The sequence below is a fragment of the Acipenser ruthenus genome, chromosome 1 (genome assembly GCF_902713425.1).
Source record: "Acipenser ruthenus chromosome 1, fAciRut3.2 maternal haplotype, whole genome shotgun sequence".
NCBI lineage: Eukaryota > Metazoa > Chordata > Actinopteri > Acipenseriformes > Acipenseridae > Acipenser > Acipenser ruthenus.
Genome location: NC_081189.1, coordinates 31,861,930 through 31,883,114, shown reverse-complemented (window position 1 = coordinate 31,883,114; position 21,185 = coordinate 31,861,930). Strand labels below are relative to the sequence as shown.

At 41.9% G+C, this 21,185-nt stretch overlaps 1 protein-coding gene, 1 long non-coding RNA gene and 9 other non-coding genes across 16 annotated transcripts; all 11 read right to left on the bottom strand.

The window, feature by feature from the left end:
- Window positions 1-1,815: 1,815 nt before the first annotated feature.
- On the bottom strand, window positions 1,816-9,043 carry LOC117409306 (uncharacterized). 6 transcript variants are annotated; one of them, XR_009328669.1, is made up of 9 exons: window positions 8,917-8,931; window positions 8,566-8,615; window positions 8,192-8,376; window positions 6,205-6,283; window positions 5,761-5,884; window positions 5,450-5,548; window positions 4,305-4,375; window positions 3,861-3,986; window positions 1,817-3,626 (listed from the first exon to the last, which is right to left on the bottom strand). It is a non-coding gene; the product is annotated as an uncharacterized LOC117409306 (long non-coding RNA). The 6 variants fall into 6 exon arrangements; XR_009328668.1 differs by lacking the exon at window positions 8,566-8,615 and having other exon boundaries at window positions 8,922-9,043; XR_009328666.1 differs by lacking the exon at window positions 8,566-8,615 and having other exon boundaries at window positions 8,917-9,034.
- On the bottom strand, window positions 3,728-3,794 carry LOC117409691 (small nucleolar RNA SNORD58). The gene has a single exon (XR_004545540.2). It is a non-coding gene; the product is annotated as a small nucleolar RNA SNORD58 (small nucleolar RNA).
- On the bottom strand, window positions 4,131-4,197 carry LOC117973607 (small nucleolar RNA SNORD58). Its single transcript, XR_009306760.1, has one exon. It is a non-coding gene; the product is annotated as a small nucleolar RNA SNORD58 (small nucleolar RNA).
- Window positions 4,493-4,560, bottom strand: LOC117973612 (small nucleolar RNA SNORD58). The gene has a single exon (XR_004664079.2). It is a non-coding gene; the product is annotated as a small nucleolar RNA SNORD58 (small nucleolar RNA).
- Window positions 5,618-5,686, bottom strand: LOC117973611 (small nucleolar RNA SNORD58). The gene has a single exon (XR_004664078.2). It is a non-coding gene; the product is annotated as a small nucleolar RNA SNORD58 (small nucleolar RNA).
- On the bottom strand, window positions 6,035-6,101 carry LOC117973608 (small nucleolar RNA SNORD58). The gene has a single exon (XR_004664076.1). It is a non-coding gene; the product is annotated as a small nucleolar RNA SNORD58 (small nucleolar RNA).
- On the bottom strand, window positions 6,407-6,476 carry LOC117973614 (small nucleolar RNA SNORD58). The gene has a single exon (XR_004664080.1). It is a non-coding gene; the product is annotated as a small nucleolar RNA SNORD58 (small nucleolar RNA).
- A 7,378-nt stretch (window positions 9,044-16,421) lies between the features above and the next one.
- Window positions 16,422-20,310, bottom strand: LOC117409304 (large ribosomal subunit protein uL22). The gene is made up of 7 exons (XM_034015134.3): window positions 20,256-20,310; window positions 19,596-19,648; window positions 19,448-19,488; window positions 18,703-18,837; window positions 17,892-17,990; window positions 17,208-17,399; window positions 16,422-16,502 (listed from the first exon to the last, which is right to left on the bottom strand). The coding sequence occupies exons 2-7, from the start codon at window positions 19,633-19,635 to the stop codon at window positions 16,455-16,457; spliced, it is 555 nt and encodes a 184-aa protein (XP_033871025.1). The 5' UTR covers window positions 19,636-19,648; window positions 20,256-20,310; the 3' UTR covers window positions 16,422-16,454.
- LOC117409749 (small nucleolar RNA SNORD58) lies at window positions 17,069-17,135 on the bottom strand. Its single transcript, XR_004545591.1, has one exon. It is a non-coding gene; the product is annotated as a small nucleolar RNA SNORD58 (small nucleolar RNA).
- LOC117409751 (small nucleolar RNA SNORD58) lies at window positions 18,136-18,205 on the bottom strand. Its single transcript, XR_004545593.3, has one exon. It is a non-coding gene; the product is annotated as a small nucleolar RNA SNORD58 (small nucleolar RNA).
- On the bottom strand, window positions 19,006-19,074 carry LOC117409692 (small nucleolar RNA SNORD58). The gene has a single exon (XR_004545541.1). It is a non-coding gene; the product is annotated as a small nucleolar RNA SNORD58 (small nucleolar RNA).
- Window positions 20,311-21,185: the final 875 nt, after the last annotated feature.

Sequence of the window (21,185 nt, the reverse complement as noted above, 5' to 3'; positions counted from 1 at the left end):
TCAATCCAGTAATCCTGCAGTCGAACCCCAGCAGCCCTTCTCAATGGCCTGTACAATGTTAGTAACAGTAATTGCTATACAGCTTTCATTCATACATTTCCACTGCTGCTGTCATGGTTTTGGGCATTTTGCATTCCGGTTCTGACTAGTTACTCAACTGCTGGCCAGCCATCGGTAAGCCTCACATCTATTGCTTGGCTTGAGAACCACCTTTCCTGTGTGAAAATTATGTTGACGTGTATCACGCAACAAATAACAAAAGATGCATGTATGCGTTGGGTTGGACATATTAATTAATCGTAGTTTTAGGATTCTAGTTTCTATGAAGATAAAACAAAAACAACAATCATATATATATCTTTATTTACTGTACCCTAAATTACATTTTTTTTTTTTTTAAAGGTACAGGTTGAGTTCAACATACAGTATGTTGTCATGTCCCAGTGCTCATGTGTACTTCACAAACATAATTTTACCTACACTGTAGTCTATACTGCTAGTATCAGAATGGTTATTTGTTAAAACCAATAGGTGACCACGGAACTCGCACTCTAAGATTAGCACACCATGAAATTAACAAACATTTACAATTTTTAAAACTGGTTTATTACCGTCTATCCAGTTTGATGAAAAAAAAAAGAAATTACTTGTTACATCATCATCGGCGATCACTTGTTACATACACGTTACTCGTTTAGTTACGTAACTCGTGGTATTTAGCCAAAGCACAATAAATATGCTACGCAAGAAACATAACATCTTTATAATTGAGCATGTATTTATTATACATGTTGTTGTGTCTTACCGTAGCTGAAGACGTTATTTGGTCGTTTAAATGGGGCAGATTCACTACGCAGTGTACTGTCAACTCAGCAGATATATTTGCTTCTCTTCCGGTTCAATGTATGGATCGAAACAGGAAGAACCTGCTAGAAAGACTTGAGTCAACTGTTAATTTGTAGTTTGTATATTATATAGTTTGGAATTGAATTATTATTACAATTAAACAAAGAAAACAATACACAAGTGACCTACCTGGATTAGTGGTGATATAAACCTTGATTAACTGGACTATCAAAATAACCTTGTTTCATTTCTAATTCTAAAACAATTGTATATATTTATTTATTTATGTTTGTTTCACGTGGAGCTGTTTTCTTTTTTTTTCTTATGCTCAACAAAACGTAACAATACTAATTGGGAATTAAATCAAATAAACGAAAGATATAATCCCCCCCCCCCCCCCCCCCTTTTTTTTAGTTCAATGGTACCCCTGGCATTGCCTTTGGATTTTAGTTAGTATATAGAAATTACATTCTGGATTCATGTATATTTAGGCAACGTACACATGTGACTAATCTTTTGATTATTTTGGGGAGAATACATTATTCATAAAATGAAACTTTACCTTATTACCTCATTTAAAAAAAAAAAGTGGAGAATTACATCAACACCACCAAGATGCTTAAAAACAAAAAAAGCTAAATCAAATAAACTAAAGATATAATCCCCCCGCCCCCTTTTTTTTTTTTTAGCTTTTTTTGTTTTTAAGCATCTTTCAAAAACGCCTGTATTGTATTGTATTGTATATATATATATATATATATATATATATATATATATATATATATATATATATATATATAATCTTAGAACAAAAGGAGTGCCTCTAGGAATTGCATCAAAGACTATAGCAAACTCCTTGGCAGTAGTAATATATATTATATATATATATATATATATATATATATATATATATATATATATATATATATATATATATATATATATACAATTTACCTTAAAAATAGTATTTGAAGTTTTAAAGTCTAGATTAGACCTCCTTGTTCTTGTCTATTACATATTATATCCTAGTTTGTTTTTTGCTTCAGACTTATCACCTTGACTGATTTACCTTCTCATTCTCATTGAGGCTAGTTCCCATAAGAGGAAAGGACCTAGAGGAGTAACGTGACGACAGCGTGGTTTCAATCGAGGGACTGCTGTGATTGGATAGTTTCTCAAATTACTCAAGTCCTCGGCTCGTCGTTTAAAGGCCCTGGGGCAGTTATTTCAAAACTTGTAATCTGAATAAAAGTGATCCGGATTTTCTAATCCTATGTTTTGTGATCGAGATTACTTTTGGCGTGGGTAGCTTTAAAAGAACATACACCGCTGGTACAGCAGTCCCTTGGTTAAAACCACACCATTGTCACTCCCCCAGGTCCTTTTCCCTTATGGGAACTAGACTCAACCATTATTTCAGTTTGTATTTGCCTACCTGGACACCATTTTTTATTTTTTTTATATGGATATTCAATGAAAATAATCAGATACCACTACGGAAAACACCAGCAAACACTGGAACAAATACCAGTTTACCACTTCATTTTGCCAGCCTGTTGTAAAATCGAGGAATGGCCATGTGATAATTCATATTGCACTTTCGTAACTTTGTTTAAAGCTTTAGCCGTGTTGTCATCATACTAAAAGAAACTTAATAAATCCAATAACAAACACTTTGATTATAAATATTTCTTAATGTCTTCAGTGACAAAGTGAAACATTTGTCATTGACTATTTTACTATTTCTAAATTTAGCAATACTGTTTGTTTGATTTATGGATTATAAACACTATTTTGAATACAGACAGTTAAAGCTTTAAATTAGAAAAATGCCAAGAAGATTTTTAAGGTTAAAATGCACTTGAATCATTCATCACCTTCTTACTGTAAATCAGGACTGGATTTTTCAAACTATTGTACTGGTGTATAATTTCCACCTCTGGGAACATATTACTTAATCTGAAGGAAAAAAGTAGGGATATTTAATAACCATCAATATTTAAGGGGCATGTGCATTCCCATTTGAGGATTTGTGTGTGTATATATGTTGCCCCTTACACTAAAACAAATGTAAGCATGCAAATACTACACTAAGACAAACATTTGTCAAATTAGTATTACTAAAACACTGCTACCATCCCATTGATAACTACAGCTACAGTATGTTTACAAACCCATGCATGTAATTTTTAGTCATGTAGTCTTTGAAGCAAAACATTAAATCAAAGTGGAATATGACATTATATATGCAGCCCTTTCAAATGTGCTGAACACAACTTTTATTTATTTATTTATAAACTAAAACCAAACATCCACCAGGAACATAAGGGAATTACAGATACGGCCAGTGTTTAAAACAATTTGATAGGGAAACTTATTTTTACCTGACACCACTGGTAATGGAACTTGACAAACCTACAGAAAAATAGCTGTGTACCAACTGTAAAGACACCATCTGAAAATGTGTGGTCTATCAATGACATGGCAAAGGTTAAAACAATATGGCAGTAAAACTACAATTTTTACTGGACACTGGACAGAAGTCAAAGAATATACCCAAGTACTAAATATTAAGTGAACCCTGGAATTGATCAACTTGAAGTTAGTGGATGTATGTGGTAAGACTCCACCTTGAAGGCATTTCCAGAGTGAAAGAAATCTACTACAGCAGAAGGGAAAAGAAGAAGAAACAAAAACAGCAGGTTTTCTACTGGTTACTTGATTTGTTTTTATTTTATGCACTGTGTATGTTATTCCCCTGCACCAATCATCCTGGAAACCTGAAGAGAAAAAGACAATACAATCAGTATAATAAAACCTGCAAAGTAAAACAGTTACTTAACCTAGTTTAAAAGCATGAAATAATTCTCGTCGTTTGATTATTGCTCAGTAACACAATTTTATTTTCATGGGTATTCCAAAGGTGTCCTAAGACTTCAACATAGCAACCAAATATCTGGCTTTACTAAAACACGTATACTTTTAACTCAAAAAAGATTCCCCTAGGTAATTACCTTTTCTTCTGAGCAATCTCTACTTCTTTTGGAACAATCTGCTCCTTCTCTGCGAGGATCTCCATGGGTACCAAAACACAGCTTTGTTGACCCATACTAGATCACTGGAGAATCCATATCAAGATCCTACAACAAAACAAATGCAAATGTATTAAACAAATAAATAAAATAAAAATAGCTACACAAAGTTAAAATCTTGTATTGGAGTGCAAGAATGTTTTATTTACACCTAAGGTGTTAGCCATTCTAAAGTAGATTATGCAAACCATGGCTGCTCAGAATTCTTAATTGTTTTCATGGAAATTCCAAAGGTGTCCTAAGAAAGTCATCACTGCAACCGCAAGTCACCCCAGTGGAGCAAAATTAATTGATATGTTAGATCACACTTATTATTGCTAATCCATTTGACAAGCAAATTCCTTAAAATAGGATCTTAAAAAGTACCTGAATTGAGCTTTTTTAGCTGCAGGAGCTCTGCACACTTTGACCACCATCCCTGCGTCCTAGCCCACTGTCTAGAGGAAAGAAATAATTTGTGTGAAATAAACAGTTGTGTGGTTTGCGGAGGTTCCTTAGTCAGGTCTCCCCCTCTGTATTAATCTCAGGTTTAATCCCACATCTATAAAACTGTAGTTGCTCAGATCAAAATAGTTTTTTCATGGTTAATTCCAAAGGTGTCCTAAGATGGTCATCATTGCAACCATTATTTGCACTTCAATCTAATGTGTTGATCACTGTTGCAATATGACATGCAAGTACCCACACTTATGAAGCTGTACCTAACAAGCTCTACAAGAATGGCTTGATCATAAGGTTTAAAATTACAAACTTACTGAATTAAATAGATGGGTAACAAGGTTTTGTATTAAACAATACAATAAAAACAGGACTCTTCTCAGGTTAATTTTATACAATTAAAATAAACTGGTGTGTCAGTATGGTAAATGTTTCTTATTTAAGAAACGCCACTTCCAACCAACCAAGTGTGTGGGTTTAACTATTATAGTACTACATACATGATATAGAATAACATTCTGAATTAGATGGTAAAGATTATCTTGGGAGTCTTAACTGAGCACACACAAGTGCTGCTGTCACTGGCATTTGAAAACTACATGCTTGGAGGCATTGTGGATGAGCTTGAGTGTCCTGCCGGGTTAAGGGTAAACAAGTAACATTATTGTACTTCTGTTTTGCTCCGAGTGCTCTTGAGTTTGAAGGCTCTCTGGCAGTGTGAAAGCCCTGCCGGTGCACGGTGCACGTGTGTGTGGGAGTGGGGGAGTATTAGGTGACAGGGAGGGGGTTAAATTCCTCCTTGCAAAAACACGTGGAGATGTGGCTGGAGCCATCAACCTGGGTATAAATAGGGTGATCACGGGTGTTAGTTTGGAGGAAGTGATGGTGAACGTACAGTGTTTGTTGTTTTGTGATGAATGTAAATAAATACACACACAACAGCCTAACTGTAGCGTTTCTGGTCCGAGTCTCCTTGTCGACGCACCCCTTCAAACTTTCCAATAAAGTCTTAGGAACAGTTCTCATCATAACACAACTGTAGTATAGACTATATTAAAGGTTTTGAAAAGTACCTTGAGCTCAAAGTTGCTCTCTGCTTTCTCCAACAGGTGGAGCAGGAACTCTGCACACTTCTCTCACCAGTATCCCTGTGTCCAATCCCACTGCTTAGTCTAAACCAGAACAAAATACATACATTAGATATGTAACACTAGTGCACTGCTAAACTATAAAATTGTAAAGTTGCTCAGATCAATAGAGTTGTTTTCATGGTTAATTCCAAAGGTGTCCTAAGATTGTCATCATTGCAACCATGATTTGGCTTTAATAAAACACATACACTTAATCCAATGTTCTCCCAAAAATGATTCCCCTAGTCAATTACCTTTTTCTTCTGCTCAACCTCCACTTTTGGAACAATCTGCTCCTTCTCTGCGAGGATCTCCATGGGTCCCAAAACACAGCTTTGTTTACCCATACTAGATCAATGAAGAATCCATATCAAGATCCTACAACGAAACAAATGCAAATTTTAAAAAAGACAGAAGGTTCAAATTAGCAATCATACAATTATAACATAAGAACATAATTGATATCTTATATTGGAGTACAATAATAGAAAGGCGTTAGCCATTCTAAAATAGATTATGCAAACCATGGCTGCTCAGAATTCTTAATTGTTTTCATGGAAATTCCAAAGGTGTCCTAAGAAAGTCATCACTGCAACCGGAAGTCACCCCAGTGGAGCAAAATTAATTTTGATATGCCAGATCCCACTTATTGCTAATCCATTTGACATAATTCCTTAAAATATCATTTTAAAAAGTACCTGAATTTAGCTTTTTGTCCAGCATATGGAGCTGCAGGAACTCTGCACACTTTGCCCACCATCCTTGCATCCTCGCCCACTGTCAAGAGGAAAGAAATAATTTGTGTGAAATGAACAGTTGTCTTGTTTGCAGAGGTTCCTTATTCAGGTCTCCCCCTCTGTATTAATCTCAGGTTTAATCATACATCTATAACATTGTAAAGTTGCTCAGATCAAAAAGAGTTGTTTTCATGGTTAATTCCAAAGGTGTCCTAAGATTGTCATCATTGCAACCATTATTTGCTTATAATACACACTTCAATCTAATGTGTTGATAACTGTTGCACTATGACATGCAAGTACCCACACTTATGAAGCTGTACCTATTCATTAACTGGTCTGTAGATGAATACCTACTTGAGCCCCTTTCACACTGGCATGATCTACCCGGCTGGGTCAGAACCTACCCAGACAGGACCTGGTGTCATGCGGGTTGGGTACACGATTTCACACTGCTGGGGGACAGACGCAGGTAAACAATATGCGTATCAATGCCCCAAAAGAGGCTTGTTACTGACACTTCCATCCAAGCTTCTTTGGATTGAACCGTCTGCCCAAATGTTGATTTGAGCAAATGTTTCTTCATCACTGCTGCAATCTGGCTCATGGTGCATCTCTAGCAACAAAAATATGGCTAAACAAAAACAGATATGTTCCTGGTGGACGTGAAACCTTCCCGTAGGCATGGCTGTTTGTTGGATGTATATTGTTGGATGTATATTGTTGGATACCCATAAGCAAACAAGCTCTACAAGAATGGCTTTGTTCATAAAATGTTTAAAATTAGTTCCTGGTAAGCAAATAGATGGGTAACAAGGTTTTGTATTAAATACTACAATAAAAACAGGAATCTCTCCTCAGGTTTATTTTATACAATTAAAATAAACTGGTGTCATGTTAAAAAACGCTTTGTCTTCCGTGGGCAGGGGCTCCATATTTCCCAGGTTGTAAACATAAAATACAGTGCATAGTGGAATAAATGTCATATTAAGTCCCACAGTCCGTTGCGCTACTAGGAACTGTAACCAAACTATTTTAATAGCGTTTTTAAGTATTAAGCCCGACTAATCATGAAACGGTTCTTCAGTGTGGACAGAGCGGGATTAATTCAAACGTTTGAGTACGGTTCTCGAGATCGGTTATGTAGTGTGGACAGGGCCTTGGAGGCGGTCTTGTGTACGGTATTAAACGCTCTGTAGTGTAGATGCTAACTGTAAAACTGCACTTTTAAGACAGGTTAAAAGCAACTAAAGCCCCTTGGGCACAATCCTGCGTAGTGTGAAACCACATACCTGGGTCTTATCTTGATCCGGGTTGCAGTGACCCACCTCAGGATGTGGGTCGACCCGGGTTGAAAGAGACAAAATGCATGATGGCCGTTCATAAGCCGACGAAATAACAAACAGCCACACCAGCACGAAGGTTTAACTTCCGCAAGGAACATTTCATTTCTGTTTAGCCATATTTTTGTTGATTGACACACACCATGAGCCATATTGCAGCAGAGATGAAGAAGCATTTGCTCTGATCAACATTTGGGCCGACAGTTCAATCCAGAGAAGCTTGGATGGAAGCTTCCCTAACAATTTGCTTCCGGGGCACTGATATGGTCATTGTGTACTTGTGCCTGTCACCCAGGTCTACCCTGCTTTATGGAAAGCAATGTGAAATCGCATAGCTGACCCCCATGAAACCGGGTCCTGACCCAGGTAGAGCATGCCAGTGTTAAAAGGGGCTTAATACAAATTAAATGCATGCCACAGTGTGTTAATGGTCATAGCATTAGGCAGCTAAATCAACACATCCATGCAGGTTCAGATTCTATCAACTCATGCAAATCATTACTTGCCAGGAGTGATTAAGGAAATGTGACCTTTTCATTTTTTAAATCTGAGTTTTAATTAAATATCCATTGTTTTCAGTACAATCGATTTATACATTTACCTACCTCACTCCAGCTGATAAATACAAGTCTCTGCGTGGTATTTTTTCGTTTCCCTCTGCTACTCTGGACCAGCGAGCCATTCATCAGACGAAAACACCGATTTCGGGTTCACGAATAGCCGGTTTATTGGAAGGCAGCGCTAGGCAAAAAAGACAAACGGGTTGCTGCCCTTCCCAATCCTACAATAACTGGCCGATACAAAATACAGTACAATTGTATTTAGATAGCTTATTGAAATAAAATACAACTTTCTCTGAAAATAAAATGCATATTATATAATGCAATTTATATTTAACATGTTTATATTTAAGCCAGTTTTATAAAACATTTAACAGAACAACTTAATATAAACACAAATAAATGCGAGAACAACGAACCTGTAGCAATCAAATGACTTTAGCCAGTTTCATGTATCGCTCCTTATAGCCTACACAGAAAATGTCAAATAATGAATATACTAACTTTTTTTTTCATCCCCCACCCCTCCCTTCATTCTAGTAGCTGTAGTTGGGCCAAAGACCAGCAACACACTGAAGTCTGCCCATCAGCAAACACGTGGAGAAATCCAATACACAAAAAATAAACATTCAAAACTCTGTGCACGCATATAAAACTAACACATTAACGTAAATAGTCATTATACAGAAATAAAGTCAGTTTCAATAATGAGTAAACACATTATCGACGTTAAAATAATTTATTTTGCTAGGGAAAAAAAAGACACGAACCTTACCCGTACTCAATCGTGTTGTAAATGGGAAGAGATAACCCGGAAGAAATATTATATGCGCTCGGTAGTTGTTGCTCCCCATATAAACCACTAGATGTCAGCAAAGACGACCCTTAGCAATTAGAACATAAGAAAGTTTACAAACGAGAGGAGGCCATTCAGCCCATCTTGCTCGTTTTTTTTGTTAGTAGCTTATTGATCCCAGAATCTCATCAAGCAGCTTTTTGAAGGATCCCAGGTTGTCAGCTTCAACAACATTACTGGTGAGTTGGTTCCATACCATCACAATTCTCTGTGAAAAAAAGTGCCTCCTATTTTCTGTTCTGAATACCCCTTTATCTAATCTCCATTTGTGATCCCTGGTCCTTGTTTGTTTTTTCAGGTCAAAAAAGCCCCCTGGGTCAACATGGTCTATACCTTTTAGGATTTTGAATGCGAGCCAGACTGTCACATATGGTGTCCTGCGTGGGACAAAACAAACGCCTCCAATAGCCGGACCAGGAAAGAAAAGCTCGTTTTTTGTTCGTTTTTTTTTCTTCTCCAAAGTGTTTTTGTGTGTTTTTGAGGAAAAAAAAAAAAAAAAAAAAAATATGGGAAGAAGCGGACGGAGGAAGCAGCAGCTACAGCAGCGTGGGGCCGGTCGCAGGTCCCACTGTAGCTCAACCATGCTGGACGTCTGCCCCACCTGCTTGAAAGGTGAGGAGTGGTGCTTCGCTGTTGGGGAGGTGGGTCACATAGCACCCGACCAACCCCCTCCATGGCAGGAGAAAGAGGAGCCAGAGCGTCCAGTGAGGGAGGACCTGCATCCTCCAAAGAGGACGAATGCACTCTCCTCTGAGGGAGTCTGGGACTGGCTGGTGGAGCCGGGGAGGGATTATGAGGAAGCCCTCCCTGCAGTGATCAACCTCCTGTGGGCAAGAGATGGGGAGCGCTGGGAGGCCTGGGAACAGCAACACCACCCAGCTTCCCTCCCAGACATCGCAGCCATGGTGTTCAACTACCTGGCTGCGGATATGGGAGAGACCCTGCTGCTGCCATCTCCAGCACAAAAGGGAGAGGAGCCATCGCTACCGTCTCCACCAGCAGAGGGAGAGGAGCCATCGCTGCCGTCTCCAGCGCCAGAGGGAGAGGAGCCATCGCTGCCGTCTCCAGCGCCAGAGGGAGAGGAGCCATCGCTGCCGTCTCCAGCGCCAGAGGGAGAGGAGCCATCGCTGCCGTCTCCAGCGCCAGAGGGAGAGGAGCCATCGCTGCCGTCTCCAGCGCCAGAGGGAGAGGAGCCATCGCTGCCGTCTCCAGCGTCAGAGGGAGAGGAGCCATCGCTACCGTCTCCAGCATCAGAGGGAGAGGAGCCATCGCTACCGTCTCCAGCATCAGAGGGAGAGGAGCCATCGCTGCCATCTCCAGCATCAGAGGGAGAGGAGCCATCGCTACCGTCTCCAGCATCAGAGGGAGAGGAGCCATCGCTACCGTCTCCACCAGCAGAGGGAGAATGCCTGCTGGTTTCGCCTCCACAGCCTGGGGAGGAGCCCGAACGTCCTACGCCCGAGTGGGAGGAGCCCGAACGTCCTACGCCCGAGTGGGAGGAGCCCGAACGTCCTACGCCCGAGTGGGAGGAGCCCGAACGTCCTACGCCCGAGTGGGAGGAGCCCGAACGTCCTACGCCCGAGTGGGAGGAGCCCGAACGTCCTACGCCCAAGAGGGGGGAGTCGGTGCGTCCACAGCCCAAGAGGGAGGAGTCGGTGCGTCCACAGCCCAAGAGGGAGGAGTCGGTGCGTCCACAGCCCAAAGAGGGGGGAGTCGGTGCGTCCATAGCCCAAGAGGTGGAAGTCTGCGCTTCCACAGCCTTAGGACCCAAGCTGCAGTCCCAAGAGCCAGAAGGGGAGGAGTTACAGGCTCAACCCCCTGAATTTTTCTGGGGGGGAGAAGGGCAGGATGCTGGTGTTCCCCAGCAGCCTCTATTTATGCTGCTGAAGGGAGCACGGCACACGCCAGCCCAGCCGCCACAGCAGAGGGAGCCAGCACCGCCACAGCCTCCCTCTGAGTGGCCAGCATCCGCCCCATCGCCTCTGCCTCCACCACCACCAGGAGCAGAGCAGCAGGAGCTGCCTCTGTCTCCACCACCACCAGGAGCAGAGCAGCAAGAGCTGCCTCTGCCTCCGCCACCTCCACCAGCAGAGGGTGAATGCCTGCTGGTTCCACATCCACCGTCGTGGGAGGACTGCTTGCCCCTCCCACCTCCACCAGCAGAGGGTGAATGCCTGCTGGTTCCGCCTCCACCGTCGTGGGAGGACTGCTTGCCCCTCCCACCTCCACCAGCAGAGGGTGAATGCCTGCTGGTTCTGCCTCAACCGTCGTGGGAGGACTGCTTGCCCCTCCCACCTCCACCAGCAGAGGATGAATACCTGCTGGTTCCACCTCAGCCGCCGTGGGAGGACTGCTTGCCACTCCCAGCTCCACCAGCAGAGGGTAAATACCTGCTGGTTCCGTCTCAGCCGCTGTGGGAGGACTGCTTTCCCCTCCCACCATCGCCATTGCCTGGGGATGGCTGTTCTGCATCGCCTGGGGCTGCCTTTTGTTCTCCACAGGACACAGGGTACGAGGGAGAAGTGGAGCTCCCGCTGCCGCCTCCATGGCCAGGGGCTCCCCTCCCGAGTTCGCCTCCCGAGGGTCCGCTGCGGCTGCCGTCGCCTTCCGAGGGTCCGCTGCGGCTGCCGTCGCCTTCCGAGGGTCCGCTGCTGCTGCCGTCGCCTTCCGAGGGTCCGCTGCTGCTGCCGTCGCCTTCCGAGGGTCCGCTGCTGCTGCCGTCGCCTTCCGAGGGTCCGCTGCTGCTGCCGTCGCCTGGGGTCGCCAGGGATCCTGCTTCGCCTGGGGTCGTCGAGGGTCCGGCTTTGCCTGGGGTCGCCAGGGATCCTGCTTCGCCTGGGGTCGTCGAGGGTCCGGCTTCACCTGGGGTCGCCAGGGATCCTGCTTCGCCTGGGGTCGCTACACGATGGCCGGAGCTCCAGGAAAGGGAGCTGCCAGAAATGAAGAAAGGGGGGGAGGTCAGGAGACCAGCTCCCCCAGCCGCACTTTCGCGGCTGGAGATCATGTGGTCGGAGCCCCACGGAGGGGAACTGCCGGCCATGAAGAAGGGGGGAGAGGTCAGGAGACCAGCTCCCCCAGCCGCACTTTCGCGGCAGGATAGAGTGTGGCGGGAGCCCCGGAAGAGGGAACTGCCGGCCACGAAGAATGGGGGGGTGCCAGAGATTCCACCATGGCCACCCCCCAGAAGTAACTTGCTTCCCCCTCTTCCGGGACTTTAAGACTGAGGGGGGAGGTGGCCGTTGGGGCCATGTGTGCTGCGCACAAGGGGGGGCATGTGTGGCGGAGTGTCCCGCCCCTATTTATTATTATTTGTATTTTTGTTTGCGGCGCGGGTAAAAGCGCCGCGTCTTTTATTATTATTTAAAAACCCCGTGAGGATGCATGGCTGATCAGCTACTGATTACTTAAATAGCTGACAGTCATGCATCCTTACCAAACGCGTGCAGACTCTGGCCGGGGGATAATAAGATAATTACCAACTAGTTAATCCCTCGGCCAGAGTATATAAACCTGCAGCTCTCTGCACTTGAGGTTGGGGTGTTGGAGTAGAGAGTACGGGGAGCGGAGAGAAGGAATAATATTTAAAAAACAATTGCTAATACGTGCTGGATAATCCAGCACGGCACTTACTTGTTTGTTTATTTATTCGTTTGGCCCTCGTGCCCTTTTGTTTGTATTTTGTTTAAATATTTTGTTTGTTTGTTATTAAATACGCTGAGTGCTTTTGCACTCAGTTTCACCCGCCCATCCACTGTTTTGGAGTCAGTTACTTCCTGGTCCGTGACGTCATCCACCACACCACTGCGAGCCAGACTGTCACATGCATCCTCAAAAAAATCAAGCAGGTTAGTTAGACATGATCTCCCTTTCCTAAAACCATGCTGACTGTCTCCCAGAATACTGTTACCATATAGGTAATTTTCCATTTTGGATCTTATTATAGTTTCCATAAGTTTACATATAATAGAAGTCAGGCTTATTGGTCTGTAGTTACCTGGTTCGGTTATGTCTCCCTTTTTGTGGATCGGTATTACGTTTGCAATTTTCCAGTCTGTCGGTACAACCCGTGTCAAGAGACTGTTGCATGATCTTGGTTAGCGGTTTGTAAATAACTCATCCGGCCCATGGGATTTGTTTATTTTAAGGGCTCCTAGTTCCTTTAACACTTCTGCCTCTGTTATGCTAAAGTTATTGAAAACTGGATAGGAACAGGTCGACATGTGGGGCATGTTGTCCGTGTCCTCCTTTGTAAAAACCTGTGAAAAGTAATCATTTAATATATTTGCTATTTTTTTTTCTTTGTCTATGATTTTGCCATTTGTGTCTCTTAGACATTTAACCTCCTCTTTGAATGTTTTCTTGCTGTTATAATATTGGAAAAACATTTTGGAATTGGTTTTAGCCCCCTTAGCAATATTGATTTCTATCTCTCTCGGCCTTTCTAACTTCATTTTTTACTTGCGTTTGCAGTTCCAAGTACTCTTTCTGTGTACTTTGTTTTTGGTCCCTTTTAAACGCTCTGTAAAGTGCCTTTTTTAGCTGAATATTTTTTTTAATTCATCTATTAAACCATTTTGGCCATTTTGTTTTAGATTTGTCTACTTTTGGGATGTAATTGTTTTGCACCTCTACATTTTTAAAAAAACAGCCATCCTTTTTCTGTGGATGTTTGCTCTATTTTACTCCAATCTACTTCTGTAAGTCTGTTTCATACGTTCATAGTTTGCTTTTCTAAAATTGTAAACCTTAGCTTTAGTCATTACTTTTGGGGTTTTAAAAAACACTTCAAATGAGACCATGTTGTGGCCTGAGTTTGCCAATGGCTCTCTGACCTCTGTTTTAGTTATTCTGTCTTCGTTATTTGAAAAGACATGCCTCCCCTCTAGTCGGTGCCTTGACAAATTGCGTTAGGAAGCAGTCATTTGGGTTTTCCCATTTTATATGGGGGAAGTTGAAATTATTATAGCACGTAATAGGATTTTGGTAGAATTCAATTACGGTCAATGATAATTCTCCAAAGAAAATCTAAACACTATCTTGCTAACCGTGGTAGTAAACTAAATTCAAATTTCAATCCACGATTTATGTTAGCGACATTTTCTTTGTAAAAAAATTACAGCTTTATACACAAATACTCTTTATTCACAATAACGCCTGTGTCATATGCGATACGCATTATCAGTGAGCAGTGTCACTATTGGATATGCATGTGCACGTGGACTATTAGTACTGTATACTAAAAGGGATGTTCAGGATGCAACGTTCTCTCGACTCAGCTTGAGCAAAAGACAGCACTGCGATAGTGTCATATACAGGTTCGAAATTAATGTTAAGTTGAGCATGGTTCGCACTTACCTTGTCCTGAGATCCAGAGTAACAATTGTTTTCCGCAGAACCTTTAAAAGTAAAAGGAGAGCCTAGCGAGACCACAGGGACCTGTTGAGTAAGTCACGGTTTGCCACAAGGTCATGAACACGACAGCCTGTAAGTATTCATCTACCACCAACGTTAATTAAGGATTACCACGATCTTATTTAAACACATACTGTAATGCCGCGCCATGCAGTGCAGAGAAGCACTGCTAGTCGGACTGCCTGTGGTCGTTCCCGGGAGGCGCTGGAGCCTGCAGGTGCTGCAAGAGACTGCCTCAATAGACTGACATTGGTGCAATGTCGGTGACCCCTCGCCAGTGCTGCCAGGGTATTCGAGGGATTCAGGGGACGGAGGGGTGCACCTGGACAGAAATAAGGGACATGGGGCTGTGATTGGCAGGGGTTATACATTCTGGAATGATGTTGGCGGGCTAAGGGCTATTTAAGGGGAGCCTGCAAGCTCCTAAGGGGAGTCTCAAAATAATGACCACTGTGCCTACAAAATAAAATACTGTTTGAACCTGAATCATCTCGTCTCATCTTCCCTATTTCTCCTTCTCTCCGAATAGCTGGTATGCTGGTGGAGTGAACACTGGAAACTGAAGAAGGAACAAGAGGATGGTGCGACCCGAGCCACCACGCCAGCACTGTCTGGGTGCAGATCGGCAACAGGAGAGGGCAATTCGCCAAACTGGAGGCAGAAAGCGGTGCCAGAGCTGGTGCTGCAAAAAAGGAAACCAGCGACGAGCAGCGGATGGGACTATGGAGAGGCGCAGCAGCAGAACCAACAGCAAACCCCCAAAATATAGTGGGATAGTCGACTGAGCTGCCCTATTTACTAACACTTTTCTCTGGACTCGGGTGGATGGGGAACAGCGAGACTATCATCCAAAAGCACAGCCACCCCCCCCCCCTCCCTCCCCCTCCCTCCATCCATCCATCCAAAAGCAGTGGGTCCAACACCCCCCCAGAAGCAGCTGACACTACATCTGAATGCCACGACCAGCAACCACAGCCGGGAAGAACTACAGTGGGGGACTTTTGTCACATCCCGGTTCACATTGAAAGGGTCCCCTGCAACGCACTGGTGGACACCGGGTCTAACGTAACACTGGTAGGCCCAATGTCTACCAGCAAACCATAGCAGCCTGCAACCAAGACGTCAACCAGGCCACAGGGAATGGGTCAGAAAAAACGGTGGCCTCGCCGACTACCTCTGGCCCGGCAAAAAGCAGCAGAGGTGGTCCTGGGGAGATGCGGGAGGCGGACCTCATCAAGCCGTCAGTCCATTGGCTGCGCATGTCATCATGGTCGAGAAGGATGGTTTGCGTTGTAGTTCCCGCTGCAGAGAACTTGAAAACATGGACCTGGGAATCCTTGGATCGGCGCATACTGAACCCAGCAGAGTAGTGCCACTTTAAGGTCTCCGCCTGTGTATGGTTGCTTGTTTTGCAGAAATCCATTTCAGGCTTTTTTGCCGACTGCTTCCAAAGCATAAACAATTGTGTTTGAAAGATGTTAGCAGCTCTTGATAGAAATAAATGGCTCAGAAGTTTAATTGAATTTTTTTGCTGTCTATTTAGCGGTACTAATAGTCTAATACTGCTAAGTTTCAGGATCTACTGGTTGCTTGTCAATTCTTGGCAAAATTGATGAAGTTCTGACATTGGGGGGGGGGGGGGAGGAACCCGTACACAATGACCGTAGCTAGAGTAAAGTAATGAAATGTGGTCATTTAAATTAAGTATGTACACTAGGGCTGAGATCTTGAAAAAAAATGGTGCAAGTGACACCCACTACAGTATGTATATACCAAGTTAAAGCCCTTAAAGGATCAATTCCTTACCAGATTTGAACTTTTACCTAGTTTTGTTAGCCTTTGCCTACCTTACAGGACATTACACTGTCAATAACCTTATGACCTCAGGCCAGTAAGCATTCAAAAATAGCCTTGACACCTTATTCTTCAAAGTAAGCCTCAACTCAGTTTTCAAGAAGTCAGTTATGTAGAAATGTAGGATATCACTAAATCACACACACACGCAAGTTTTGTCCTGGATTTTGTTTATTTATATACATCTTACTCCCGAGCCATGAGCTTCTGCTTCTTCAATTTCTTTTGGGAAACCTATAGAGAAGAAAAAATAATGTTTAGTAAAAAAAAATCTGTAGACCAATCTGAACAATACAGTTCAACATGAATCTTTCAACACCACAATATTTTACCTGCCAAATGAAAAAAAAAAAAAAAAAAAAAAAAATCAAGCACTTACAATCTAGTCAGATTTTTACATGCGTTCCTGACTGCAATCTAGGATGGTTATTATGGAGAATACATGTCACCATTCCCAATAGATGTATAATTGTACACTGGTTCCTTATTAGTCCTCATTGTATGGTATTTCATTTTAGGTCGAGGCCTTATGGAATACATTGGAACTGCAAGATGATAAGAGTTTGTTTGGATAATGCTAGTTATAGATAGAGGTTTCAAACAATCAAGTGACAGTTACAGGTTTCAACATAAGCTCAAGCAACCTCAACTATAACACTACATCTAACAAACCAATCAACAATAACCTGGAAGTTAAGCCTTACCTGGCCATTTCCAAAAAGTGATGCTTGTAACTATTACAACCTTAGTCACAAGTTTATGAAGGAACACAACATATAGAACTGGTAGAACTGTCTTTGGTTGCTCAGAAACAAAATGTTATTTTCATGGTTATTCCAAAGGTGTCCTAAGAAGTCATCACTGCAACCAACATGTAGCTCTACAGATATAGTACATCCAGTTTAAAAAAAGAAAATAAAAAAAAAACAAGAAACCCACCTTTTTCTTCTGAGCAACCTCCTCTTCTGGTTTGGGAACAATCTGTTCTTTCTCAGTGAGGATCATCTCAATATGGCAGGGGGAGCTCATGTATGGGTTGATGCGGCCGTGAGCACGGTAGGTACGCCTGCGCATCTTGGGGGCTTTGTTGACCTGGATGTGCTCGATCACCAGAGAATCCACATCAAGACCCTATATCACACGAAGCAAAGAAAGATAAAACACATCAGACCAGGTACAGAAAATATTCTTCCCAATAGAATTCTTGTTTTGGGAAAGCATATTTGAAGGACTTAACAGTGTAACTAGAGTTGTAAACACACTTAATTTGTTTATGGAAATTCTAAAGGGGTCAATGAATGCAAACAAAAAGGGAGCCACCAACTTGCAAAAAATTACAGGAATACAAGAACACTATTACACTAAGTCATGATGCACCCTTGTGGGGATTCAACACTATTTAACTCTAGTTTAATGTATGTTTAAAAATACATGTCAAACTATATGAGGCAAGAACTGCAAACACTTAATTACACCACTGTTTATGCCGTTTAAATTGTGCCTCGATACGAGGTCTTTTCTTATGCAGCCTACAGAAGGGGCAAAACACTGGTACATTTCCATAGTAAGTCTGTAAAAAAATAGTGGAAAGGAACACAGTGCATAGACAAGTTTTGAAAGTACCTTGAGCTCAGCATTACTCTCCGCGTTCTTCAGCATGTGGAGCAGAAACTCTGCACTCTTCTTTGGCCAGCGTCCCTGTGTCCAATCCCACTGCTTAGCCTAAACATGCAAAAAATTTGAAGTTAACAGTGGGTTCTTTATTTTTGTTACCATATAATAGTTAAGTACACACTTAGGTAAATCTAAAGTAGATTGAAATGATTACCTCACAGACTACACACTGTAAAAACTCTTAAGTGGTAAGGTTGCTCAGATCAAAATATGTTGTTTTCATGGTTTAATCCAAAGGTGTCCTAAGATGGTCATCATTGCAACCATGACCTCTACTTGGTAAGTTCACTTCACAGTAGAAGACAATGCGAATGAGAAAATCAACAGCTTCTTGCACACTGTTCACTGTGTGAATGATTATACAAGTACAAATCTCCTGATTTATAACCCACTTCACACCTAATAGACAATCCTTACAGATCAAATAAAATGGGGCAGCCCTACCAACACAACTCCCTTCAAAGTACTTTAAAATATGCTACACTTCCTTAAATACAAAAGTAAATTTTTATATTGTTTGAAGATTTAATTTTTACATCCATCGACTACTATATGTAATGTTAGTTGGCTGTATGAGTTGACATGATATGGGTCTATCATTTATTTCCCCATTTCTCTTTTCTAACTGCATGGAAGTTTTTGGTTGCATAAATGCAATTTAAAAACTTACCAGTACCATACACATAGAAATTGTTTCACAAGGTAACACGCATGCCAATGACAGTGAACTCAAAGGTGTCAAATGTGCCACTGAATTTACCTGAGCACATCGTCCAACTCCACCATTGTAACGACGGAAGGGGACGCACTGGCGCTTGACCACCACATCCTTCAGGTACTTGGATGCTTTGCGGATGTGCATGCCCTTGATGGCCTGAGCAGTCTCACGGGTGTTCTAATTTGAAGGAAAAAAAAAAGTCAAATATAAAAAAGAAAAAAGAAAAACACACTTCATTGTACCTGCAAATAAGTGGATCCTGGGTTTTTAGCCTCAAGTGCCACACATCCGAAGACTTCCTAAATCAATTTGCCACTATGTGCTAAATTATACTTGTGTATTTAAGTTGCTCAGCTTTATATAGGTATTGTCATGGTTAACTCCAAAGGTCTCCTAAGTTGGTCATCATTGCAACTTAACACTATTTATAGTGGTTCAGACTAAGATAGGACGTTAGAGTTCTATCTATCCTAAAATGAAGTTTACATATTTGTATGTTAGTGGAAATTGAATACTATTAACACAAATTAACTCCAACTTGCTAGAGTGCAAAATATATCTTGGATCACATAGTACATGACCCTTGACAGAATATAACCATTGAACTTCCAGTGTTCATAAGGAAACAAAACATTGCCCGTTTATTTTAATCACATTAAGAAACATGTGTTATTTAATAGTGTTGGGTGGAATCACCCAGGTTACTGAATCATCTACTCTAAAACAAAACGTGAACGAAATCAGTCATTTGTTGTTCACGTAATCTTTACAGAAAAGGAAGCATTACCTTGAAGTGAACGCGGAGATTGGAACCCCTGGCCTTGCATGCTGTCAGGAAAGTAAAGAGACTTAAGTATTACAAATCGGTAAGCTAGCAGTAAATTGTGAATGTTAAAACTCAGTTTAAAAACCAGCGTAAAAGCAGTTTCACTTACATTTGGTAGGATTCTCGGGATCCAGAGAGTAGCGGACCATTTTCAGAGATTAACTACAAACAAAACAGAGGAGAATGAAGCAGGTTGACACGAGTCTTTCAACATATTTTCTAATCTTCATTACAAACAAGCAAATGATACATTCAAGAAAAAGCTGTTGGCGTTTATTAATGGATGTACAAAAAAAAAAAAAAACACTTTTTAATATTCCAATATAGCCACCTGGAATATATGTACTGATATTGTGTTTGAATTAACTACTGTAAAACGTGCGCACATCTAAGGACATTTTTGCACACCACCCCGGCGACTTTTGTAAAACGGTGCCATTCAATACATTTCAGCTTTCAGCTCTAGATACTGTTGGTATTACACCCCTCCGATATGCACTGTAACATCCAAACTGCGCTTTGTGTTCCAGCACAAATTAACCACAGCAGTCAGCCATGACAGTATCCATTCACTTTCAACAACGGTAAACGTTTTTTTTTTTTTTGATATCCACAATAATAAATCGCCATATATGTATAACCGCAGTCACTGAGTATAACTAAAACACCCAGCAAGCTTTTGATCACGTTAGTGTATAGGATGGTTGAGATATTTAATGGATTTTAATAACATTCCCTCTGCCTGAGCGCTCCAACATGACTTACTCACCTCAGGCCGCGGAAGGGAAGAGGGACGGCAAAGCACTCTGGGAACCCAAATCGAGCAAGATTCTCGTGCGAACTGTAGAACGAGATTTCATTGTGAGGGACCGTCGAAAAATTCTCAAACACCGATTTAATAAGGGTTTGTTCGCAACTTTTTCTCCTGATAGTGTTTTATGTTATTTTATTTTTATTTTAAACGGTATACATACAACCATGTGGAACTTGTATTCAATGTAGCTTACTTTACTAACTTACTCGTTTGATCAGTATCTTTTTTTTTTTTTTTTAAATAAACACGACTGATATAAAAATGACCCCACATTTTCCTAATATACTATACCACAATATGAAACACTTTATGATATTACAATTTTTTTCAAACTGACAAACAATTCTTGCCTTGTACATTATTTTTTCCAAACCGAAACAAGGAGTAATCTTCACGTCTTCTGATTAAATAAGCATCCGCAATCACCAATTCTCAATCTAGCCAGTTGTCTTTCTTGTGGCTGACGCCGAGATATGGTTATGTGCGTCTGTGAACTGCGTGTGTGCGGACTTGCTGGACTGTGCTGCTGCAGTGCACTCAGCAAATCGTGTGCTGAGAGAGCCCTGCACCGGCTCGGGTACCCGCGGGTGACGCGCAGAGCGGGTCGGGATCGGAATGTAAACTTTTTCGCGGTTTGCGGTTCGGGTTCGGGTGCGGGTCAAAAAAAATAGTAATTTTCTGGTCTGAATTTGAATCGCCATAACGTTTTCTGTCCTTTCAGCGTATTCGTCTGTACCTTTCACAAGTAATGTATTTGAAGATAAATATACCGGTGTAGTGTTATTTTCATGTACGTGGATAAAAAGTGGCAGGCATCGCACATGCCTAAACAACTTCCCCTTAGAAAGCACGGAAGTGCCCATTCAAATCTGGTACGTTATGCGG

Bases quoted from the DNA above. Each gene is read 5' to 3' on its own strand.
- LOC117409304 (XM_034015134.3), bottom strand. From the start codon at position 19,635: ATGGTCCGCTACTCTCTGGATCCCGAGAATCCTACCAAAT. The intron at 19,489-19,595 runs GTAAGTGAAACT...CTTTCCTGACAG, and splicing joins TCCCGAGAATCCTACCAAAT to CATGCAAGGCCAGGGGTTCC. The intron at 17,400-17,891 runs GTACTTTCAAAA...CGTGTGATATAG, and splicing joins AGAGTAATGCTGAGCTCAAG to GGTCTTGATGTGGATTCTCT.